The sequence below is a fragment of the Salmo salar genome, chromosome ssa01 (genome assembly GCF_905237065.1).
Source record: "Salmo salar chromosome ssa01, Ssal_v3.1, whole genome shotgun sequence".
Lineage (NCBI taxonomy): Eukaryota > Metazoa > Chordata > Actinopteri > Salmoniformes > Salmonidae > Salmo > Salmo salar.
Genome location: NC_059442.1, coordinates 115419129 through 115446349, shown reverse-complemented (window position 1 = coordinate 115446349; position 27221 = coordinate 115419129). Strand labels below are relative to the sequence as shown.

At 44.6% G+C, this 27221-nt stretch overlaps 2 protein-coding genes and 1 pseudogene across 2 annotated transcripts in view; 1 reads left to right on the top strand and 2 right to left on the bottom strand.

Moving 5' to 3' along the window:
• LOC106613861 (uroporphyrinogen-III synthase-like) lies at window positions 1–12269 on the bottom strand (annotated as a pseudogene).
• On the top strand, window positions 12248–22705 carry bccip (BRCA2 and CDKN1A interacting protein). Its single transcript, NM_001140316.1, is given in 6 exon segments — window positions 12248–13010; window positions 13387–13542; window positions 13793–13885; window positions 16390–16577; window positions 17695–17863; window positions 22005–22705. Coding segments are annotated over 6 exon segments (1002 nt in total). The 5' UTR covers window positions 12248–12785; the 3' UTR covers window positions 22176–22705.
• LOC106591983 (putative pre-mRNA-splicing factor ATP-dependent RNA helicase DHX32) overlaps window positions 22447–27221 on the bottom strand; it is a 20307-nt gene continuing 15532 nt past the window's right edge. The window contains exons 11-13 of the mRNA XM_014183268.2: window positions 24514–24704; window positions 23837–24027; window positions 22447–23166 (exon numbers count right to left, since the gene is read on the bottom strand). Of these exons, the coding sequence (XP_014038743.1) occupies window positions 22974–23166; window positions 23837–24027; window positions 24514–24704 (575 nt within the window). The 3' untranslated portion in view covers window positions 22447–22973. The remainder of the gene's footprint in view (window positions 23167–23836; window positions 24028–24513; window positions 24705–27221) is intronic.

Here is a 27221-nt window from a genome sequence, read left to right as displayed (position 1 = left end):
TCAGTGTATTCACAAGTTTATAAGAGCATGATTTGATACATTCAGTGTCAACAAATAGGCATAAAGCATTACAATATCTCTGTGGTGCACAACAACACATGAGAATATAATAAATATACAGATGGTTACCGGGATCAAAATATGACATAAAAAGCCACAAATAATAGCAAATACTTCAGAGAGATAAAGCAATCCCAAAGGCTGCAATACCACAATCCATTTCAGAAGCTGATTGAGAAAGTGATGGGGGACGGATCAAGTTTTCAGGTTGGTTTGTGGTCCGTCTCGTCAGTCTGTCACTGTAGAGCCTTTGCTATCCCTGTGGCTAGGTGCTCAGCTGTAGGTTTGTATGCTGAGCAGCTAACCGATAGCCCCTCTGCTATCATGGCATCTGCTGTGGTGGGTCCTATGGCTGCAAACTGGAAGACAAAACAACACAACATTAAGTTCAGTTGTATTGGCAGTATAGTATCACAAGCTCAAAGAAGATATCCACAGTCACTTAAAGTTACATCGAAAAACTAGAAACGTTTTACCTTTATCCGCTTAAGTTGTTCACCTGACAGTCTTCTCACAGTTTCCAAGCAGAACTTGACTCCCGATGGGCTGAAGAAAGCAATGCTGGCTGGAACACCCTGTGTGTGGACAGAGCCCAAACCATGATGATTAGTGTATAACTGTTTCTGAACGATAACAACATCACAGCGTATATATCGGATAGTGTTTTGAGGGGAAAGTCCCGCTTGTTGATGCTTCCTGTACCTGCTCTGTAAAATGGTTCTTCAGGTTCTTCTCCAGGTCTGGATGTTGAGCTGTCTGATAAACCATCAGTGTGTCTAGAGGAACTCCTAAAAAAAAAACATAATGAAATGAATGTCACCTATGGTATTAGATACTACCTTGTAAATAGTACAGTATTCATGGGTATTACAAATATTAGTTATAATGCATTTAAGTAAGTCGTAATAGAGGAAACTTACCGTTTTCCCTCAAAGCAGTAGGTAAAACTTATCTTTTAATAGAACCACAGGGGAAGAAAAGTGGTAATATATTGGTGTCCTCTCCTATATCAAGCCAGAATGTAGGTATAGTTAGCCAGCTCAATATAATACAAAAATAAAAACGCAACATGCAACAATTTCAAAGATTTTACTGAGTTACAGTTCATATAACCAAATCAGTTAATTGAAATAAATAAATTTATGGATTTCACATAACTGGGAATACAGATATGCATCTGTTTTTCGCAGATACCTTTAAAAAAAACAGTTAGTGGCGTGGATCAGAAAACCAGTCAGTATCTGGTGTGACCAACGTTTGCCTCATGCAGCGCGACACATCTCCTTCACATAGAGTTGATCAGGCTGTTGATTGTGGCCCTTGGAATGTTTTCCCACTCCTCTTCAATTGGTGCGCGAAGTTGCTGGATATTGGTGGGAACTGGAACACTCTGTCGTACACGCCGACCCAGAGCATCCCAAACATGCTCAATGGGTGTCTTGTCTGGTGAGTATGCAGGCCATGGAAGAACTGGGACATTTTCAGCTTCCAGGAATTGTGTACAGATCCTTGCGACATGGGGCCATGCATTATCATGCTGAAACATGAGGTGATGTTGACTGATGAATGGCACAACAATGGGCCTCAGTATCTCATCACGGTATCTCTGTGCATTCAAATTTCCATCAATGAAATGCAATTGTGTTCGTTGTCCGTAGCTTATGCCTGCCCATACTATAACCCCACCGCCACCATGGGGCACTCTGTTCACAACGTTGACATCAGCAAACTGCTCGCTCACACAACGCTGTCTGCCATCTGCCCGATACAGTTGAAACCGTGTTTCATCCGTGAAGAGAACACTTCTCCAGCGTGCCAGTGGCCATCGAATGTGAGCATTTTCCCACTGAAGTCGGTTTCGACGCCAAACTGCAGTCAGGACAAGACCCTGGTGAGGACAACGAGCACGCAGATGAGCTTGTGAGGCCGGCTGGACGTACTGCCAAATTCTCTAAAACAACACTGGAGGCGGCTTATGGTAGAGAAATTAACATTCAATTATCTGGCAACAGCTCTGGTGGACATTCCTGCAGTCAGCATGCCAATTGCACGCTCCCTCAAAACTTGAGACATCTGTGGCATTGTGCTCTGTGACAAAACTGGCTTATCGTGGCAACGGAGAAATGTTCACTAACAGGGATGTAAACAAATGTGTGCACAAAATTTGAGAGAAATAAGCTTTTTGTGTGTATGGAAAATTTCTAGGATCTTTTATTTCAAGTCATGAAACGCGGGACCAACACTTTGCATGTTGCGTTTATATTTTTGTTCAGTGTAGTTGCAGTCAAAACTGTTCGCTGCTCTGGCACCCCAATGGTGGAACAAGCTCCCTCACGACGCCAGGACAGCGGAGTCAATCACCACCTTCCATAGACACCTGAAACCCCACCTCTTTAAGGAATACCTGGGATAGGATTAAGTAATCCTTCTAACCCCCCCCCATAAAAAGATATAGATGTACTATTGTAAAGTGGTTGTTCCACTGGATATCATAAGGTGAATGCACCAATTTGTAAGTCGCTCTGGATAAGAGCGTTTGCTAAATGACGTAAATGTAAATGTAAATAACTGTCATACGTTCAAGGATGAGGCGCGAGAGAACGTCTGCAGTCCCAGTGTCCTCTCCCAGGGGGACCAGACCTAGGAAGAAAAACAGACAACTGAAATATAATACCAAACAGAAACCTACTTTTCATCTAATGACATGAATACATGTAGTAGTTTATGATATTAATACATGAAGTAGTTTATGGCATTAATACATGTAGTAGTTTGATATTAATACATGTGGTAGTTTGATATTAATACATGTAGTAGTTTATGACATTAATACATTAGTATTCATTATGACAGTAATACATGTAGTAGTTTATGACATTAATACATGTAGTAGTTTATGGCATTAATACATTAGTAGTTTATGATAGTAATACATGTAGTAGTTTATGACATTAATACATGTAGTAGTTTATGACATTAATACATTAGTAGTTTATAATATTAATACATGTAGTAGTTTATGATAATACATGTAGTAGTTTATGACATTAATACATGTAGTAGTTTATGACATTAATACATTAGTATTCATTATGACAGAAATACATGTAGTAGTTTATGATAGTAATACATGTAGTAGTTTATGACATTAATACATGTAGTAGTTTATGATAGTAATACATATAGTAGTTTATGATAGTAATACATGTAGTAGTTTATGACATTAATACATGTAGTCATTAAGCTACACATGAATGAACACCCTAAACATTCTTAGAAAGTGTTTTGGTGCAGATAACAAACAGTTCAATACACTCAAACTTTAGCTGAAACGTTAACAGAACAACCCTGTAATTCCTCCCCAATAATCAGAGGTAAACGGAACAGTACAGATACCAAGAGAGTATTGCACCTGCCACCTGCCCTCTATAAAGACAAGGCAGCAAGATGTCAGTAAACTGTCACTTGTGGAAAAGTCATTTCCAGCTGAATGCAGGCTAGTGGATAACATGGTCGACACGTTACTGTGACATCCAGGTGCCTGCCACACATACTATATCTAGTTCCATCTCATTAAAGGCTCACTCTGTGATATTTACATTTTTTTTATTACACTCAGCTGCCAGTATATTAGGTACACCATCCCGTTCACAAAAATGGTTCTCTCGTTACAGACAGTGAGTCGCGTGGCCGTGGCTTGCTATAATAAAGCAGGCAGACAGGCATCGATGCTTTCAGTTACTGTTCGATTGAACGTTAGAGTTGGGAAAAACAAGTTGCCTAAACGACTTTGAGCGTGTTATGGTCGTTGGTGCCAGACGCGCCGGTTCCCGTATCTCAGAAACGGCCGCCCTCCAGGGCATTTCAAGCACTACAGTGACTAAGGGTTTACCGACAATGATGCAACAAACACACAACATCCAGTCAGCGGCAGTCCTGTGGGTGAAAACAGCTCGTTGATTAGAGTTCGGAAGAGAATGGCAAGAATGGTGCATGCTAACAGGTGGGCCTCAAACAGGCAAATAACGCCGCATTTCACAACAGTGGTGTGCAGACCAGCATCTCGGAACGTGCAACTCTCTGTCCTTGTCACAGATGGGCTATTGCAGTAGATGACTAGGACTGTTGCAGTGACCTTATTACTGCCACACTGGCAGTCATGAGTCATGAACGCAGTAAATTTCCACGTGACCGTTGATGGACATGCTTTAGTAGTACCCAACCTGCTAACAGACCATCAAGGTCCTAATGGCCTGGAACTCAGGGCTCTACTGTCCCTTTATCAGGTCCTAATGGCCTGGAACTCAGGGCTCTACTGTCCCTCCATCAGGTCCTAATGGCCTGGAACTCAGGGCTCTACTGTCCCTCCATCAGGTCCTAATGGCCTGGAACTCAGGGCTCTACTGTCCCTTTATCAGGTCCTAATGGCCTGGAACTCAGGGCTCTACTGTCCCTCCATCAGGTCCTAATGGCCTGGAACTCAGGGCTCTACTGTCCCTCCATCAGGTCCTAATGGCCTGGAACTCAGGGCTCTACTGTCCCTCCATCAGGTCCTAATGGCCTGGAACTCAGGGCTCTACTGTCCCTCCATCAGGTCATAATGGCCTGGTACTCAGGGCTCTACTGTCCCTCCATCAGGTCCTAATGGCCTGGAACTCAGGGCTCTACTGTCCCTGCATCAGGTCCTAATGGCCTGGAACTCAGGGCTCTACTGTCCCTCCATCAGGTCCTAATGGCCTGGAACTCAGGGCTCTACTGTCCCTCCATCAGGTCCTACCGGCCTGGAACTCAGGGCTCTATTGTCCCTCCATCAGGTCCAAATGGCCTGGAACTCAGGGCTCTACTGTCCCTCCATCAGGTCCTAATGGCCTGGAACTCAGGGCTCTACTGTCCCTCCATCAGGTCCTAATGGCCTGGAACTCAGGGCTCTACTGTCCCTCCATCAGGTCATAATGGCCTGGTACTCAGGGCTCTATTGTCCCTCTAACCACTCTGACATCAATGCAAATGGAATCACATCCAACACTTATCATTAAAACAGTTGGCCTATCTTACTTTTAAAACTCACCTCACTGTGATGATCAATTTGAAGAAAGAAGTTCAACAGTAGGTTGAAACAGAGTAAAACATGATTGTTGTGGATGTTGTTTCAAAGCTTAACACAACGAAAATGGACAGCGCTTTCTAAGGATATAAATTATTCAAAACATCCATACGCATATTAGAGCTTATGCATATAGGATTATGAATTTGTATTTGATTTTGAATAGCCTAGTAATGGGGATTTTAAAAATATTTTCATAATTAATTGGGCGACACATTACCTTTATAGCGTTACAGATTATCCCACCGGTATTCGTTTCCATCTCCTCCTCTCTCTCCTGTACTCCTTTCTCGAGCACGCAGACAGGCTGTCAACACTACAGACAACCACACCACTACAGACGACCACACCACTACAGACGACCACAGCCACCACAGACGACCACACCCTACAGACGACCACAGACGACCACAGATGACCACACCACTACAGACGACCACAGACGACCACAGATGACCACACCACCACAGACGACCACAGACGACCACAGCCCTACAGACGACCACAGCCCTACAGACGACCACAGCCCTACAGACGACCACAGCCCTACAGACGACCACAGCCCTACCGACGACCAGACCACTACAGACGACCACACCACTACAGACGACCACACCACTACAGACGACCACACCACTACAGACGACCACAGATGACCACACCACTACAGACGACCACACCACTACAGACGACCACACCACTACAGACGACCACAGCCCTACAGACGACCACACCACTACAGACGACCACAGCCCTACAGACGACCACACCACTACAGACCACACCACTACAGACGACCACACCACTACAGACGACCACACCACTACAGACGACCACAGACGTCCACACCACTACAGACGACCACACTACTACAGACGACCACAGACGACCACACCACTACAGACGACCACACCACTACAGACGACCACAGACCTACAGACAACCACAGACCTACAGACGACCACACCACTACAGACGACCACAGACGACCACAGACCTACAGACGACCACACCACTACAGACGACCACAGCACTACAGACGACCACAGCCCTACCGACGACCACACCACTACAGACGACCACAGCACTACAGACGACCACACCACTACAGACGACCACAGCCCTACAGACGACCAGACCACTACAGATGACCACACCACTACAGACGACCACAGACGACCACACCACTACAGACGTCCACACCACTACAGACGACCACACCACTACAGACGACCACAGACGACCCCACCACTACAGACGACCACAGACCTACAGACAACCACAGACCTACAGACGACCACACCACTACAGACGACCACAGACCTACAGACGACCACAGACCTACAGACGACCACACCACTACAGACGACCACAGCACTACAGACGACCACACCACTACAGACGACCACAGCACTACAGACGACCACAGCCCTACCGACGACCACAGCCCTACAGACGACCACACCACTACAGACGACCACACCACTACAGACGACCACACCACTACAGACGACCACACCACTACAGACGACCACAGCCCTACAGACGACCACAGCCCTACTGACGACCACACCACTACAGACGACCACAGCCCTACAGACGACCACAGCCCTACAGACGACCACACCACTACAGACGACCACAGCCCTACAGACGACCACAGCCCTACAGACGACCACAGCACTACAGACGACCACAGCCCTACAGACGACCACACCACTACAGACGACCACAGACGACCACAGCCCTACAGACGACCACACCACTACAGACGACCACACCACTACAGACGACCACACCACTACAGACGACCACACCACTACAGACGACCACAGCCCTACAGACGACGACACCACTACAGACGACCACAGATGACCACAGCCCTACATACGACCACAACCCTACAGACGACCACACCACTACAGACGACCACAGACGACCACAGACGTACAGACGACCACACCACTACAGATGACCACACCACTACAGATGACCACACCACTACAGATGACCACAGACCTACAGACGACCACAGCCCTACCGATGACCACAGACCTACAGACGACCACACCGGGTTCTCCTCCAATCAGCTAAAAAAAGGAAGAAGCAGTGGGCACTTCCATCACCAACACTGGACAAATGAGGAGTGGAACAAATTGCCTGGTTCAACGAATCACGGTTCCTGTTAGGTCATGCTGATGGCAGAGTCATGATTTGGTGTAAGTAGCGTGAGTCCATGGCCCCCATCCTGCCTGGTGTCAACGGTACAGGCTGGTGGCGGTGGTGTGATGGTATGGGGAATGTTTTCCTGGCACACGTTAGGTCCCTTGATACCAATTGAGCAACGGTTCCATTCCCCGGAGAATTCAGGCTGTTCTGGATGCAAAGGGGTGTCCTATCCAGTACTCGATGGTTGTACCTAATAAACTGGCCACTGGGTTTACAGTATATATCCCTGGTATTATTTTTTTTTTTATATAACTAGGCCTCCAAGTGACATATGACAAGATCCTCTCAGTGAAACAAAGGAGAGACATCACTTTAGAGACATGAAGGTGTTGTAAACTACAAAGAACTCCATGCTGAATAGAAGTGTTTAATGCCAGTAAGTTTACACAATGTTGGTGATCAATTACTCACCTAACGCTGCAGTAGCCTTCCCAACAACATAGATGGACTTGGCATTCCATTTGTCTTTTATGTCATTGTTCCACTCTATAATAGAAAACAGAAATTAAAACGAGTAGCTTACATACACTAACGCGTGTTGACTTTTGTCCATCTGAAAACGCATGAGACTAAGGCACAGGAGACCTATCCTCTCCTGACAATGACAATTTGTTGATGGGGCGGCATTTACAGTACATAGTTTATTAAAACTTCACATGACATCTACTCACGTTCCCTTCTTTCATCATCTTCAAGAGACATTCTGACTGCCTCCACTGCCCTCGGGCTGGTAAAAATCAGGCCGCCATGTTGTTCTGGCTGAAACAGCTGCAGTAGTAGAGAGAACAGCTGTATAACGACTACTAAACATAAACCAAACAGTACAAGGTTCAGTAACACTTTACTTGACACCCCCAGTGTCATAACACGTTATGACGCTGTAATAACCATATCATAATATGTCATAACAGCTGACTCATAACACTGTCATGACCCTTATATAATATATATATATATATCACACACACCTGTTAAATATATTGCGTTATTTTATGGATGGTTATAACACCTACATCAGAGTGTCAAAACCCACATTTATTCAAATGTGTTTTTCCCCGCCAAGAAGTTTCTTTTCGTTTTGAAAGTTTGTTTCGTTGTTGTTGTTGTAATAATTAATTTCTTTACAGTCGTGTTTTTTTTTCCCATCATATTTTAAATAACTTGCAGAAAATACACTATGACACTGTCAAGAAGCATTATGTCCATCATAATCCTACAAGCCAATAAAGCCAGGTAGGCCTATCACGTACACGCTCTTACGTCAATCAGTCAAAAAGGTGTCTTGTCCTGCTCCTGAAATCTGCTCCTGCGTTCATCCCAGTCATCAACAATAGAGAATTGTGGGGAGGTGCATGTCTGACTTCAATTTGTATGTAATTATAAAGATAATTTAATATAGTCAATTTCAGAAACTATTATATAACATAAACATACTGTTGACCAGTAGGCTATGGTGGAATGGAATGTTCTACCTTGTGTGGTAGGTTTAGTCAGTGTCCTAACCAGCCATAAAGTAACTACCTTGGTAGGTTTAGTCAGTGTCCTAACCAGCCATAAAGTAACTACATTGGTAGGTTTAGTCAGTGTCATAACCAGCCATAAAGTAACTACCTTGGTAGGTTTTATGGGTTTTGACACTCTTATGTAGGTGTCATAACCAGCCATAAAGTAACTACCTTGGTAGGTTTAGTCAGTGTCCTAACCAGCCATAAAGTAACTACCATGGTAGTTATGACGCTTGGTGTCCCAGTAAAATGTTACCAAGCTTTCGATCTTAAAAAATCAACACTTTGATGTATATATAAATGGTATTCACCTTGTCTGACAAAGTGTTCAAGGACACAAATGTAAAAGACAGCACAGGAATTAAGGTTGCTTTGTGTCCACGGGATGCCAGCTCCTGTAAATACAAAGTTGAGAGTTCTGTAAATCAAATCAAATCGATTTCACTGTTACACAGTCACCCATTATACATTTTGGTTATAACGTCCGAGAAGCCGGTGTTTCGAGGTTATATTGTGACGGGTGTTGTTATTGGCAAACCGTTCCAGTATACCCACCAAAACACCGGCTTTGAGGGAATTATCACTTTTACACAACGGGTTACCAACATATTCAAATAATGATTGACATATTTTCATTAAAAATATATATATTTTGATGAATTTATTCATACTATTTCATCCTTCCACAAGATATAGTCCTGACAGAAATCTAGGGTTGCTACCCGAGCCGGCTGGTCGTTCGTTCTATCGGTTCGGTTGCCAGAGACGCGACCCAGTCGTTCAGTCTTTTTGTTCTGTATCTATGGACGTGACCCAGTCGTTCAGTCTTTTTGTTCTGTATCTATGGACGCGACCCAGTCGTTCAGTCTTTTTGTTCTGTATCTGTGGACGCGACCCAGTCATTCAGTCTTTTTGTTCTGTATCTATGGACGTGACCCAGTCGTTCAGTCTTTTTGTTCTGTATCTATGGACGCGACCCAGTCGTTCAGTCTTTTTGTTCTGTATCTATGGACGCGACCCAGTCGTTCAGTCTTTTTGTTCTGTATCTGTGGACGCGACCCAGTCGTTCAGTCTTTTTGTTCTGTATCTATGGACGCGACCCAGTCGTTCAGTCTTTTTGTTCTGTATCTGTGGACGCGACCCAGTCGTTCAGTCTTTTTGTTCTGTATCTGTGGACGCGACCCAGTCGTTCAGTCTTTTTGTTCTGTATCTATGGACGCGACCCAGTCGTTCAGTCTTTTTGTTCTGTATCTGTGGACGCGACCCAGTCGTTCAGTCTTTTTGTTCTGTATCTATGGACGCGACCCAGTCGTTCAGTCTTTTTGTTCTGTATCTATGGACGTGACCCAGTCGTTCAGTCTTTTTGTTCTGTATCTATGGACGCGACCCAGTCGTTCAGTCTTTTTGTTCTGTATCTATGGACGTGACCCAGTCGTTCAGTCTTTTTGTTCTGTATCTGTGGACGCGACCCAGTCGTTCAGTCTTTTTGTTCTGTATCTATGGACGCGACCCAGTCGTTCAGTCTTTTTGTTCTGTATCTATGGATGCGACCCAGTCGTTCAGTCTTTTTGTTCTGTATCTGTGGACGCGACCCAGTCGTTCAGTCTTTTTGTTCTGTATCTGTGGACGCGACCCAGTTGTTCATTCTAAATGGTCCATTGCCATACTGGCTGGCAACGTTCTTATCCCTTGCTTGCTAGCTAGCCAACTACGGCTAACTTACAGTCACATCCAAAAGCGCAGACAGAATAACAGCAAAGTAGCTGCATTTGCATTTGTTTAAGCTGTTTTCTAGTGACATTTATTTGTATACATCCATAACAATGAGGTAATGATCCACGATTTCACCTGGCATAGAAAATGTGCTCTCTCGTCAGGACACTGTTGTTCAGAGGAGCTAGCCAACAACACAGCTAAACACAATCACTTCATACTGAAGCTGGAAAGACTGCAAACTAGCTGCATTTCGTTTAGTTTTACCTGTTTGTACAGTATATATCCATAAAAATTATGCCAGCTGATTCATGATTTAGACTGGCTGAGAAACGCTGCATGCGAATCTACCTACCTCATCCCCATATTGTTTTTGTTACATTTTTTTGCTCTTTTGCACACCAGTATTTCTACTTGCACATCATCATCTGCACATCTATCACTCCAGTGTTAATGTGCTAAATTGTAATTACTATGGCCTATTTAATGCCTTACCTCCTCACGCCATTTGCACACACTGTATATAGACTTTTTCTATTGCGTTATTGACTGTACATTTGTTTATTCCATGTGTAACTCTGTGTTGTTGTTTGTGTCACACTGCTTTGCTTTATCTTGGCCAGGTCGCAGTTGTAAATGAGAACTTGTTCTCAACTGGCCTACCTGGTTAAATAAAGGTGAAATAAAAATAAATAAATAAATAAAATTGCCTGTCTGTCTCGTTCCGAATCCCAACAAGTTCATTACTATGGGACAGCTGGAGATTGAATTTTGAAACAATGTTGCAAATGTCGGAAAGACAGACAACAAGGTTTATACAAAACATCCGCTGTTGAAAACTAAATCTTAGTCTAAAAGTAATGTGAGATAATGTCTAGATGCTTTTTATAGTGGAGATCAAGTTTATAAATTGCCTGGCTGGGCTGATGAGACAGTGGATTGCAGCAGTCAGATGGAACAGAGTAAATAGGCATTTTAACGTCATAGATTTAACCTGTTGGTAACTTGTGGAACAGACACCAGCGCTAAAATGCGGTTTTAACCAATCAGCATTCAGGATTAGAACCATCCGTTGTATAATGGATTATAACAGGTGTAGAGTATAATAGAATAGGATTGAATAGAACAGAATAGAATGCATATATCAATACAAAAGATGTTTCTCTACTGTACCTTGATGTAAGGATCTGGTCCAGAGCCTCCCTCTCTTGGTTCTTTCAGAAGCAGCACATGCATTTCGACAGATGACTCAGAGCCCTGTGGAATACAACTGAAATGTTAGTCAGCAACGAGGTCAATGATGAAAATCGGGAACACATTTAAAAAAAATCCACTCAATGCAGATTTACTGTATTTAGTAAGATTATAAACTGAATGACTGACCCTGTGTAGTAGTTTCAGAACAGAAGGTTGACGAGGGGTGTAACCCATAGAGGGCTAACGTTACACCCAGCGAAAGTCATATGTCGCCTACTGATAACAATGCTGTTGAGCCATGAATCAACTGTTTTCATTGCTTGGGACCATTTATCATTTAGAGGCATGCGGTGTTATTCAGTCAGCTGTAGAGCTCAGCTATTTCATGCATCAGCGTACTGTACGTCTTATGTACTTGCAATGCTGTTATGTTATGCAACACAATTCAAATATGGAGCTGTCACTTCTTGTGAGCGAAGGCGACACATTTACTTGGCTTCGTTGGCGCAACCATAAAACAATAACAACTGCACACACAATACTTATCATGCTTTAACTATTGAGCTAACTAGTTTTCGTTTTCAAGTCAACAGAAAATCAACAGAAACCGTAGACAATCAACAAAAATTGGATGTACACAAGCTCTTCCTCCAGCTGGCTTCATGGCTACTACTAAAAACGAGGAAATAGGGGACAACAAAATAGTCATGTTTTGTTAGGATAATACTTGAGTAATAACAATGAATGTTATCACTACAATTACAATTAGAGAAAGTAATCGTTTTTTTTCTTTCTTCTGGAACAGTTCAGTAAACAATATTCTAACATATTTTAAATATAATTTATATACAATATATATCCCTTTTTCATCAAAATGGTTTATTCCATTCTGCTGTCAGCATGAAGAAACGGGACGCCATTGCGGTTCTACACATGGACGTTCCAAGCATAGCGAAGCATGCAGCAATTGATCCAATATGGCCGCTACAGTGTCTCAGTTTCGCAGTACTCCAACTCCACTTTTAATCCTTCGCCGCACGCGTGGTATCTGTTTTGGCAGCATGGCTTCTTCAGCGAAAAGACGAGCAGTTGGAATGGGAGAAAATCCAGTTGATAGTGAGGATAACAGCTCTGACGAGGGATTGGAAGACGACGGTGATTCAGGAGAGAATGACAGCGGATCAGAAGAGGAGATTAATGAAGTACGATATATGTCTGTAGCGAACTGGCTACATTCCTGGCCTAGCAGGCTAGCTAGCACTGCCTAACGTGTTTAGAGGGGTTAGCAAGCTAGCTAGTTAGCTTTTTTAGCAAACAACTGTTGTTTATATCAAGCTAGCTAACAATGTTAAGTATGTTAGGGACATGCTGAACATAGCCAGTCGATAACTTCAGAGTTTTTAACTAGCTAAATAGTACAATTCATGGACTTTTACACACTTAAAACCATAAGAGTAATTTAGACAAACAAACAATCGATACTGTATTGACACTAAAACTGGCAGCACATTCCCCCTCCAGTCCAAAACATTGTCTCGGGATTCGGGACTTGTATTAAAAACGTTTATTTGTTTCCAGGAGGTCATTGTAGACTTTGAGGCCCATACCATTACTCACAATGACTACAATGGGGTGAAGAAACTCCTACAACAGCTGTTTCTGAAGGCTCATGTCAATACATCCGAGTTGACCGATCTCCTCATCCAGCAGAATCATATCGGAAGCGTCATCAGGGTAAGAAACAAGACGTGGTGCATCTTTCACATATCAGACCATCAGTAAATATGCGACATATTAAACTCCCGAAATATGCTCTCTTCAAATCAAAATGTATTCCTCACCTACATGTTTAGCAGATGTTATTACGGTTGTAGCGAAATGCTTGTGTTTCTAGCTCCAGTTTCCAACCCCACATCCAATGGAGAATAATTGTATATGAATTCAGTAGCATCATGTATGTCTTTGGCATGTTTTGTGATGTCAGCAAGCAGAGGTGCCAGAGGACAGTGATGATGACGAGGATCCAGCTGATGAAGTGTTTGGTTTCATCAGCATGCTCAACCTCACTGAGAGAAAGGTAGGTACGGTCAGATATAGGTTATCTATTTGGGGAGGCGGGTAGCCTAGTGGTTGGAGGCGGGTAGCCTAGTGGTTGGAGGCGGGTAGCCTAGTGGTTGGAGGCGGGTAGCCTAGTGGTTGGAGGCGGGGAGGCTAGTAACCGAAAGGTTGCTAGATCGAATCCCCGAACTGACAAGGTAAAAATCGGTCATTCTGCTCCTGAACAAGGCAGTTAACCCACTGTTCCCCGGTAGGCCGTCATTGTAAATAAGAATTTGTTCTTAACCTCTATGGGCTAGGTGGGACGCAAGCGTCCCACCCGTGGTGCACTCCATCAACAGCAGGTGCATTTCAAGAGCGGCAAATTTGAATCCAAATAAATGTCAAAATTCAAATTTTTCAAACATACAACTATTTTACACCCTTTGAAAGATAAACATCTCCTTAATCTAACCACGTTTTACGATTTCAAAAAGGTTTTACGGCGAAAGCATAAATTTAGAGTATGTTAGGACAGTACATTTACAAGAGTTGTGTGTAATGTTGTGCCAATTCAAAGACAGGCGTCACCAAAACCATAAATCAGCTAAAATCATGCACTAACCTTTTACAATCTCCAACAGATGACACTCCTAGGACATTGTGTTAGACAATGCATGCATTTTTAGTTCTATCAAGTTCATATTTATATCCAAAAACAGCTTTTTACTGTGGCGTTGATGTTCAGGAAATCGTTTCCCTCCAATAACCGGCATTAGAGTCAGCACCACAAATTAAATAATTAAAATTAGAAAACATTGGTAAAATATTATATTGTCATTTAAAGAATTATAGATTTACATCTCTTGAACGCAATCAACTTGCCAGATTTAAAAATAACCTTACTGGGAAATCACACTTTGCAATGATCTGAGCACTGCGCCCAGAAAAATACGCGTTGCGATACAGACTAGCCGCCATGTTGGGGAGATCTAAAATCGAAAATACTATGTAAATAATCCATTACCTTTGATTCTCTTCATCAGATGTCACTTCCAGGTATCACAGGTCCATAACGAATGTAGTTTTGTTCAAAAAAGCTCATCATTTATGTCCAAAAATCTCCGTCTTGTTAGCACATGATCTAAGCCCGCCGGACTTCACTTCATGAACGAGGGGAAAAAAATATATTTACGTTCGTTCAAACATGTCAAACGTTGTATAGCATAAATCATTAGGGCCTTTTTTAACCAGAACATGAATAATATTCAAGGTGGACGAATGCATTCTCTTTTATAACGTATTGGAACGAGGGTACCCAACATGAACTCGCGCGCCAGGTGTCTAATGGGCCATCATCGTTCCATGGCTCTTGTTCGGTCAGATCTCCCTCCAGAAGACTCAAAACACTTTGTAAAGGCTGGTGACATCTAGTGGAAGCAATAGGAAGTGCCAAAATATTCCTCAGCCCCTGTGTTTTTCAATGGCATAGGTTTAAAGGTAATACAACACATCAGGTATCCACTTCCTGTCAGAAAATGTCTCAGGGTTTTGCCTGCCAAACCATTCAAACAGTTTTAGAAACTTTAGGGTGTTTTCTATCCATATATAATAAGTATATGCATATTCTAGTTACTGGGTAGGATTAGTAACCAGATTAAATCGGGTACATTTTTTTATCCAGCTGTGCAAATACTGCCCCCTAGCCCCAACAGGTTAACTGACTTGCCTAGTTAAATAAAAAAAATGTTAAAAAAAAATATATAGATAGATAGATGGATAGATCGATGGGAGGGGAGGCGGGTAGCCTAGTGGTTGGAGGGGAGGCGGGTAGCCTAGTGGTTGGAGGGGAGGCGGGTAGCCTAGTGGTTGGAGGGGAGGCGGGTAGCCTAGTGGTTGGAGGGGAGGCGGGTAGCCTAGTGGTTGGAGGGGAGGCGGGTAGCCTAGTGGTTGGAGGGGAGGCGGGTAGCCTAGTGGTTGGAGGGGAGGCGGGTAGCCTAGTGGTTGGAGGGGGGGAGGCGGGTAGCCTAGTGGTTGGAGGGGGAGGCGGGTAGCCTAGTGGTTGGAGGGGAGGGGAGGCGGGTAGCCTAGTGGTTGGAGGGGAGGGGAGGCGGGTAGACCTAGTGGTTGGAGGGGAGGGGAGGCGGGTAGCCTAGTGGTTGGAGGGGAGGGGAGGCGGGTAGCCTAGTGGTTAGAGTGGAGGGGAGGGGAGGCGGGTAGCCTAGTGGTTAGAGTGGAGGGGAGGCAGGTAACCAAATTTAGTGATTTCATATATATATATATATGAAATCACTAAATTTGACACTTTCTCAACCAATGAGATGTTAAGAGATAAAAGATATTGTCGTTCACTCTTCTCTCTGTTTGAATCTGATATTTTAAAAGGTCGACCTTGAGGAAAGATCTGTTTTCCATAGACTTCAATGTAGTAGCCTACTTCCTCTTCCAGCCTACTGCTCTAGCCTGCATTTTGAACAATCACGGCAGTCTGGTGAATAAGGTCTATGGTGCTATGTTAATAACTGTGTTATGATCCGTTCACAGGGTGTCCAGTGTGTGGAGGAGGTAAAGGATCTGATCCTGGGTCAATGTGAGAAGAGTTGTCCCCATAGTGTGACGGACGATCTGGAGAAGGTCCTCAACGACACCAGTAAGCCTGTAGGACTGCTGCTCAGCGAGAGGTTCATCAACGTGCCCCCACAGATTGCCCTGCCCCTTCACAAACAGCTACAGTGAGTCTCTAACTCTAACCCCCCACATATCATCCTGCCCCTCCAAACAGCAGAGTCCAGTTACCTCCCCTTTCTCTCTGTTATCCCACCTGGGTCATGTTCATTAGGTCACAAAACCAAAGAAAACGTACTGAAACAGGGATGGACTACCTGGAGTTGTCCAATAAGAAACTATATATTTTTTTTGTTTTAGATTTAATAATGTTACAAAATGTTCTGTTGCATACCCTGCACACTGTACTACCAGCAAAACATGCTCTCAGATTACTGGACTGTCAGCAAGACATGCTCTCAGATTACTGGACTGTCAGCAAGACATGCTCTCAGATTACTGGACTGTCAGCAAGACATGCTCTCAGATTACTGGACTGTCAGCAAGACATGCTCTCAGATTACTGGACTGTCAGCAAGACATGCTCTCAGATTACTGGACTGTCAGCAAGACATGCTCTCAGATTACTGGACTGTCAGCAAGACGTGCTCTCAGATTACTGGACTGTCAGCAAGACGTGCTCTCAGATTACTGGACTGTCAGCAAGACGTGCTCTCAGATTACTGCGCTGTCAGCAAGACGTGCTCTCAGATTACTGCGCTGTCAGCAAGACGTGCTCTCAGATTACTGCGCTGTCAGCAAGACGTGCTCTCAGATTACTGCGCTGTCAGCAAGACGTGCTCTCAGATTACTGCACTGTCAGCAAGACGTGCTCTCAGATTACTGCGCTGTCAGCAAGACGTGCTCTCAGATTACTGCACTGTCAGCAAGACGTGCTCTCAGATTACTGCGACTGTCAGCAAGACGTGCTCTCAGATTACTGGACTGCCGCTCAGGCGATGTACCATTGTGTTCACTGTCAATAACCTGCTAAGCATTATGGGTGTGCTACTGTAGATGAACCCTTCTAATCATGGTGATTTAATATGGACCTGCAATTATGTAACTGCTTGTCTCAGATATGGGTCACTTTGCACCGGATAAACAAATGCTAAAAATCATTGACATATTTATTTTTGTTTGTACAAAAGTAATTCCATGTATGTATTATTGTCTATGGAAAGAAGACAAACTGTGTGTCAGTACACTACCATAAAAACATGACCACATCATTGAATGTTCCAGGGAGGAGATGGCAGAAGCCCAGAGCAGCAACAAGCCCAGTGGGAAGTGTCATTACTGTCTGATGATCAGCAAGACCTATAAGGATCCCTCCAAGACCATCCCTGCCAGAGGAGCGCCGCCTAAAGACGAGCTCACGTTCCTCAACGCAGAGGAGGAGTTCTTCTATGAGGTACGTTTCTAACTTTTTTAAATTTATTTTTTATTTAACTAGGCAAGTCAGTTAAGATCAAATTCTTATTTACAATGACGACCTAGAAACAGTGGGGTTAACTGCCTTGTTCAGGGGCAGAACAACATATTTTTACCTTGTCAGCTCAGGGATTCGATCCAGCAACCTTTCAGGTTACTGACCAACCCCTCTATCCACTAGGTTACCTGCCACCCCTCCACTCTAACCACTAGGCTACCTGCCGCCCCTCCACTCTAACCACTAGGCTACCTGCCGCCCCTCCACTCTAACCACTAGGCTACCTGCCGCCCCTCCACTCTAACCACTAGGCTACCCGCCTCCCCTCCACTCTAACCACTAGGCTACCTGCCGCCCCTCCACTCTAACCACTAGGCTACCTGCCGCCCCTCCACTCTAACCACTAGGCTACCTGCCTCCCCTCCACACTAACCACTAGGCTACCCGCCGCCCCTCCACTCTAACCACTAGGCTACCTGCCGCCCCTCCACTCTAACCACTAGGCTACCTGCCTCCCCTCCACTCTAACCACTAGGCTACCTGCCGCCCCTCCACTCTAACCACTAGGCTACCCGCCGCCCCTCCACTCTAACCACTAGGCTACCTGCCTCCCCTCTACTCTAACCACTAGGCTACCTGCCTCCCCTCCACTCTGTCGTGACGTTGTATTAGTTAATGTGACGACTGTTGCTCATCGAATGATTAACGGTTTATAATTGCGTGATTAAATGAATTAAGCAATGAATCAAGCAATTATTAACTCATCAACCTGGGGCACCATGGGAACAGTATTTTGATTGAGTTTCTATTTCCCAAATTAACTCAAAGGATATCAGAATATCGATTTTACAACAGTCGCTAAATTAATCAATTTCCTCTACAGTCTCATTCTGAACGTCGCATAATCCGGGAATCTGCACGGACCCGGGCTTCACCAATGAGTTTACCACACCAATCTTAGTTGATTATTTATTTACTAGCAAGCTAAAATGATGATAAAAATACACATACACAAAACACAGTCTAGCTATTGATTAGGACTTAGTATAACGGGCCAACACACTATGGCGCATGTTACCCAAAATGGGGATTTAAAAGAGAGAGAAACCAAGAAAGTACACGAGAGAAATATACATTTGGGTTCATTTGTCAGCCATGCTTATTTAAACCTAGCCTTGCCCCGAACTGCTGCTCTTATGGGTCAGAATATAATGATGTAATTACGTGTTGGAGGTCTCAGGTGGGAAGCTCCGCGTGTGTCGTTTAGGCTTCTCAATGACGCACTTCTCCGGCGCAACTCTCTGGTTGTCCTCACGATGTCAGTGTCCTTCTTGGCTAAGTGGTCTGATCCCTCGCCCTTGATCTGAAAGGGGTCTTCTGAGGACAGACAGCTCTGTAGCTCAGAGCTCACAGCTTCGGACTCGAACGGTGTAGATACCACGATTCAATGGAGAGTGGAGGCTGGGTGGTTCGGCTTGAATTCACCCGCTTAGACACAGCTACTCGTCCGTAGCTCGTGTAGAAAAAGATTTCTTTGTCTTCAACCTTGTGTTTCGTTTTGGGGTTCGTTGACTTTGTTAGACCTTCGCTGCAGCTTGGGGTCAATTAGTCTCATATGTTAATTCTTCACTCTCCTGTCTTATACCATAGGGTCAGAAGTGGGCGTAACCGCCTTTAGGGCACTTCTCTGGGCGGACCAAGTTAAGGGGCAAGGCCTAGATTTGACTAAAATCCTATTTTAGACACTACCTTCACATCTCATCTTTACCAAAACATTCTCTTGATTTGGATATTTTCCACACAACGTACAATGTATAAACATCAGGCATATACTGGGAAAACTCTTAAAGGTACAATGTTTTCATAATAACGTCATCTCTTAACCTTTAATAACAATTCAAAAGTTACATACATTTTCATATTCCACCTCTCGTCATGACCACCGTTGTGGCTGACGGAAACCATTGTTCCAAAGTCCCTTTATTGCATGTTTTAATGTTCTGAGGCCAGTTCTCCATAGTGAGAGGACAAAGGAATTTCTCAGTGGCCTAAGGTTTATTATGGGCGTGAGGTGTCATAAAACCCCCCACATCTTCAGACCCCTAGATCTCTCCTCCTCTGTTGGGGGTTTGGGAGATAATCTGTAGGGTGGTGGTCTCCTGTACCCTGACCTGATCAGGACAGTCATGACAACTCTAACCACTAGGCTACCCGCCTCCCCTCCACTCTAACCACTAGGCTACCCGCCTCCCCTCCACTCTAACCACTAGGCTACCCGCCGCCCCTCCACTCTAACCACTAGGCTACCCGCCGCCCCTCCACTCTAACCACTAGGCTACCCGCCGCCCCTCCACTCTAACCACTAGGCTACCCGCCGCCCCTCCACTCTAACCACTAGGCTACCGCCGCCCCTCCACTCTAACCACTGGGCTACCCGCCGCCCCTCCACTCTAACCACTGGGCTACCCGCCGCCCCTCCACTCTAACCACTGGGCTACCCGCCGCCCCTCCACTCTAACCACTGGGCTACCCGCCGCCCCTCCACTCTAACCACTGGGCTACCCGCCGCCCCTCCACTCTAACCACTGGGCTACCCGCCGCCCCTCCACTCTAACCACTGGGCTACCCGCCGCCCCTCCACTCTAACCACTGGGCTACCCGCCGCCCCTCCACTCTAACCACTGGGCTACCTGCCGCCCCTACTTTAAGTATAATAATATATGCCATTTAGGTGTGCTGTTGGATTGTTTAAGGTACTTTTTGAAGTGGTAGGGTTTTAGATGGGTTTTTTTTTCGGAAGATGTGCAGGGACTCCGCTGTCCTGCCACCCTGCTGTCCTGGCACCCCAATGGTGGAACAGGCTTCCCCCCCTAAAGCTAGGACAGCGGAGTCCCTGCACTCAGAGAAGAGCTTGGACTGAGCTGAGTGAGAGCTGCCCTCCCGTACGGCCAAGAGACCAGAGGTGGCAGAACGGAGTACTCAGGTTGGGGTGTAGGGTTTGAGCAGAGCCTGAAGGAAGGGAGGGCCAGTTTCTCTTGCTGCTCCGCAGGCCAGCACCATGGTCTTGTAGTGGATGGGAGCTTCGACTGTACGCTAGTGGAGTGTGTGTCTGTGTGGAGGAGCAGGGTGACATGGGAGAACGTGGGAAGGTTGAAAACCAGGTGGGTTACAGCGTTCTGGATAAGATGCAGGGGTTTGACACAAGCAGGGAGCCCAGTCGACAGAGAGTTTCACTAGTCCAGGAGGGAGAGGACAAGGTATTTTGTTTCCACCCCACCAGCTTCCTACTGGTACTAGTCTTGGTGCCGCGGACGCTCCTTCACCTCCTCTACTTGGATCTTACAATCAGCTATTCAAGCAAAAGCTGGAACGTTCTCGTTTTCCCATCTTCCACAGCGGAGCACCACGAGACCTGGATATATCACTGTCAGGGTTGGGAGTCAATTCCATTTCAATTCAAATCAAAGTTTGTCACGTGTGCCGAATACAACAGGTGTAGACCTTACAGTAAAATGTTTACTTACAGGCTCTAACCAATAGTGCAAAAAAGGTATTAGGTGAACAATGGGTAAGTAAAGAAATTAAAAGACAGGCTATAAAAGTAGCGAGGCTTCATACAGACACCGGTTAGTCAGGCTGATTGAGGTAGTATGTAGATATGGTTAAAGTGACTATGCATATATGATGAACAGAGAGTAGCAGTAGCGTAAAAGAGGGGTTGGCGGGTGGCAGGACACAATGCAGATAGCCCGGTTAGCCAATGTGCGGGAGCCCTGGTTGGTCGGCCCAATTGAGGTAGTATGTACATGAATATGCATATAAGATAAACAGAGAGTAGCAGCAGTGTAAAAGAGGGGTGGGGGGGGCACACAATGCAAATAGTCCGGGTAACCATTTGATTACCTGTTCAGGAGTCTTATGGCTTCAGAAATTAAAGCCAATTATCAAATGTCCCAAATGAAGAGAATTGGCGCATTTCAACCCCCAACCCTGGTCACTATTCATAACTTCCTCTATTTATACTCGTTTTGAAGACTACTCAAGCTACACTTGGAGAGTTAAATGGCCCGTTTTTACTTGTCCCTTTCACTGCCTTAACCATTTGTCCATGTCTCCACTACAGCAAGCCACCATGAAGTTCCACTACTCAGTGCAGGAGGAGACGGACAGTGTTCTGAGTGGGCGGTGGTCCTTCGACGACGTCCCCATGAAGCCGCAGCGAACCGTGATGCTCATCCCAGCAGACAGGATGTCAGCCATCATGGACAAGCTCAAAGAATACCTGACCGTGTGACCAACCGTACTACGACACACACAGAATAAACTCTGGTAAACCACAGGACTGATGTCTTTTAAACAGCCCCTCGGGATCATTTTTTTTTTGCAAATGTAAAATTCAATACAAAACATCGAAAGGAAGGGACCACTGGAATAATTTTTGTTAAGCGGAGAATAATGTCAAGTCAATGTCATTGTTGTAACGGTTCCCTTTAGCCCAGCGGTTTTTATCTAGCTGTTTTTAGAGAAATGTATCTTTTGACAAAATAAGTCACGTTAGACATTGGTCATAGTTCAAAGCACTGTATTTACAGATTCATGTAAACATAGTGATGTTTTAACATTAACATTTCAGTGCAAACAATTTCTTGCAAAATGAAGTTGTGCATTTTTCTGTAAAGGAATATCAGATGTTTTGAGTTAAAACTGACTTGACTCTCTGGATTCATTTATATTCTATTAGAATATAGGCTAATTACGTACTGTAATATAAAATTACCAAGGCAGTTACCACCTGACTGAATTAAAGAAATGAAGAATACTGTACAGCAAGTCAGTCATTTGGCAGTTGATCTAACCCAGGGGTTTTATCACACCTCTCCTTGGTGACCCCTCCCTCCAGCCGATCCATATATTAGAACTATTCCACAGCTCACACACCTGATTCGGCTAATCAGTAAGTAAATCGGGTGACATAGTTTAGAGCTACAACAACATTGTGAAAAGTCTGGGGGTCCCCCTGAGAAGCGGTTTGAAAACCACTGTTCTAATTAGCTGTGAAGGTCAGCGCAGCACTAAAACTCTCCACCAGAGGTCACTGTAGCACACATCTGTCATAAGACTGAGCCACTGTACTGCAGTCCTTATCCGCTTTACTGTTGATTGTCAGGGTCTGTTTCTTGTCTTTACGGCCAGATCTGTCCCGGTCCAGGATGTGCTGTAGTAGGTCTTTACTTTCACTAGGAGGCAGGTTGTAATAGAAATACTGTGGGGCCGTCTGGATGAACCTACAGAGAGAATACAATGCTAATATTATAGAGATACGGTGGGGTCGTCTGGATGAACCTACAGAGAGAATACAACGCTAATATTATAGAGATACGGTGGGGTCGTCTGGATGAACCTACAGAGAGAATACAACGCTAATATTATAGAGATACTGGGGTCGTCTGGATGAACCTACAGAGAGAATACAACGCTAATATTATAGAGATACGGTGGGGTCGTCTGGATGAACCTACAGAGAGAATACAACGCTAATATTATAGAGATACGGTGGGGTCGTCTGGATGAACCTACAGAGAGAATACAACGCTAATATTATAGAGATACGGTGGGGTCGTCTGGATGAACCTACAGAGAGAATACAACACAACACTGACTGAACCATTGGGTGAGAAGGTTAGAGGGGAGGGGCCTCGGGGGTCATTGGGTGAGAAGGTTAGATGGGAGGGGCCTCGGGGGTCATTGGATGAGAAGGTTAGAGGGGAGGGGCCTCGGGTCATTGGATGAGAAGGTTAGAAGGGAGGGGCCTCGGGGGTCATTGGATGAGAAGGTTAGAGGGGAGGGGCCTCTGACCTCATCCAATGCATTTTGAAAAAGAGGACATAAGAACGGACATGAGGAGTCAAAGGAAAATGCATTGAGAAAGAGCCTTGGTTTGGCCCATTGACTTACACTGCAGGGGAGATTTCAGAGACTATCCGGATACAGTTGTTTTCCGAGAGAGAATACTCATGGAACAGCACCCACTCTGGCAAACCCAATTGATGTGCCTTGGCCCCATAGCTGGAGGCAGGGTGGACCTGAGCCATGTGCCTGTTGGTCAACATGAAGTAGTTTCCTGAACCATCCACATCACAGGCAATCTAAAACAGGGATAAAGGAAGTTCATATTTGCCATTAAGCAAATTACTTAATGGAAAGTGACAGGACAGTGACTTCCATACAGGACACTGACTTCCATACAGGACACTGACTTCCATACAGGACACTGACTTCCATATACAGGACACTGACTTCCATATACAGGCCACTGACTTCCATACAGGACGGTGAGTTACAGGACAGTGAGTTCATTCAGATGTTTAATGTGTATGTGAGCCGTTCGGGAATTGAACCTCGGTGTTGCTAATGTAGCAGATTAGGATCTGCCAATTGCGCGGCCGAAAAAGCTAGCTTTCAATGGCGTGACCCGCTTCAGGAGGGCGGTCACGTATGCGATCCCTTCGGGAATTGAACCTCGGTATTGCTAACCTCGGGTTTGGAAGTGGAACCGGGAGGAAACGGAACACGCTTAAGCGAGCAGTGGGACGTCCTCTACACTAGCACAACAGTCTCCATTGTCCACCGACCTGCATAAAGAACCCTGCCAGCAGAGCTCTCTTGATGTTGAGTGTGTTGGTCTTGGTTCCGAAGGACGTCTCTGAGATGGGCAGCTCTATTCTCTTCAGGATGTCAGTCAACTCTGACCTGATGGCGTCTGCTGTCTGAAGGGCACGGTGGTTTAGATGGTAGTCCTGACACCACTTCTCTACGCTGAAGTCTGAGGGAATATTAGAATGACAGGAAGAAACATTCAGCTAGAAGTGAGGAGAAGAGAATAGAATAAAGTAGAATAGAATTAAATGTATACATACATATACAGTTAAAGTCTGAAGTTTACATACACCTTAGCCAAATACATTTAAACTCAGTTTTTCACAATTTAATCCTAGTAAAAATTCCCTGTTTTAGGTCAGTTAGGATCACCACTTTATTTTAAGAACGTGAAATGTCAGAATAATACTAGAGAGAATGATTTATTTCAAGTTTTATTTCTTTCATCACATTCCCAGTTGGTCAGAAGTTTACATACACTCAATTAGTATTTGGTAGCATTGCCTTTAATTGTTTAACTTAAGTCAAATGTTTCAGGTAGCCTTCCACAACCTTCCCACAATAAGTTGGGTGAAATTTGTCCCATTCCTCCTGACAGAGCTGGTGTTAACTGAGTCAGGTTCGTAGGCCGCCTTGCTCGCACACACTTTTTCAGTTCTGCCCACACATTTTCTATAGGATTGAGGTCAGGGCTTTGTGATGGCCACTCCAATACCTTGACATTGTTGTCCTTAATCCATTTTGCCACAACTTTGGAAGTATGCTTGGGGTCATTGTCCATTTGGAAGACCCATTTGCGACCAAGCTTTAACTTCCTGACTGATGTCTTGAGATGTTGCTTCAATATATCCACAAAATTTCCCTTTCTCATGATGCCATCTATTTTGTGAAGTGCACCAGTCCCTCCTGCATCAAAGCACGCCCACAACATGATGCTGCCACCCCCGTGCTTCACGGTTGGGATGGTCTTCTTCAGCTTGCAAGCCTCCCCCTTTTTCTTCCAAACATAACAATGGTCATTATGGCCAAACAGTTCCATTTTTGTTTCATCAGACCAGAGGACATTTCTCCAAAAAGTACGATCTTTGTCCCCATGTGCAGTTGCAAACCGTAGTCTGGCTTTTTTATGGCGGTTTTGGAGCAGTGGCTTCTTCTTTGCTGAGCGGCCTTTCAGGTTATGTCAATATTGGACTCGTTTTACTGTGGATATAGATACTTTTGTACCTGTTTCCTCCAGCATCTTCACAAGGTCCTTTGCTGTTGTTTTGGGATTGATTTGCATTTTTCAAACCGAAGTACGTTCATCTCTAGGAGACAGAACGCTTCTCCTTCCTGAGCGGTATGGCGGCTGAGTGGTCCCATGGTGTTTATACTTGCATACTATTGTTTGTACAGATGAACATGGTACCTTCAGGCATTTGGAAATTGCTCCCAAGGATGAACCAGACTTGTGGAGATCTACAATTTTTTTTCTGAGTTATTGGCTGATTTCTTTTGATTTTCCCATGATGTCAAGCAAATAGGCACTGAGTTTGAAGGTAGGCCTTGAAATACATCCACAGGTACACCTCCAATTCACTCAAATGATGTCAATTAGCCCATCAGAAGTTTCTAAAGCCATGACATAATTTTCTGGAATTTTCCAAGCAGTTTAAAGGCACAGTCAACTTTGTGTATGTAAACTTCTGACCCACTGGAATTGTGATACAGTGAATTATAAGTGAAATAATCTGTCTGTAAACAAGTGTTGGAAAAATGACTTGTGTCATGCACAAAGTAGATGTCCTAACCGACTTGCCAAAACTATAGTTTGTTAACAAGAAATTTGTGGAGTGGTTGAAAAACGAGTTTTAATGACTCCAACCTAAGTGTATGTAAACTTCCGACTTCAACTGTAGAGGCATACAGCGCATTCGGAAAGTATTCAGACCCCTTGACCTTTTCCACATTTTGTTACTTTACAGCCTTATTCTATTTTTTTTTACCTCATCAATCTACACACAATACCCCATAATGAAAAAGCAAGAACAGGTTTTTAGAAAAAACTGAAATATCACATTTATATAAGTATTCAGACCCTTTACTCAGTACTTTGTTGAAGCACCTTTGGCAGTGATTACAGCCTCGAGTCTTCTTGGGTATGACACTACAAGCTTGGGACACCTGTATTTAAGGAGTTTCTCCCATTCTTCTCTGCAGATCCTCTCAAGCTCTGTCAGGTTGGATGGGGAGAGTCGCTGCACAGCTATTTTCAGGTCTCTCCAGAGATGTTAGATCAGGTTCAAGTCTGGGCTCTAGCTGGGCCACTCAAGGACATTCAGAGACTTGTCCCGAAGTCACTCTTGCGTTGACTTGGATGTGTGCTTAGGGTCATATTCCTGTTGGACGTTGAACCTGAGGTCCTGAGTGCTCTGGAGCAGGTTTTCATCAAGGATCTCTGTACTTTGCTCCGTTCATCTTTGCCTCGATCCTGACTAGTCTCCCAGTCCCTGCTGCTGAAAAACATTCCCACAGCAGGATGCTGCCACCACCATGCTTCACCGTAGGGATGGTGCCAGGTTTCCTCCAGACGTGACGCTTGGCATTCAGGGCAAAGAGTTCAATCTTGGTTTCATCAGACCAGATAATCTTGTTTCTCATGGTCTGAGAGTCTTTAGGTGCCTTTTGGCAAACTCCAAGCGGG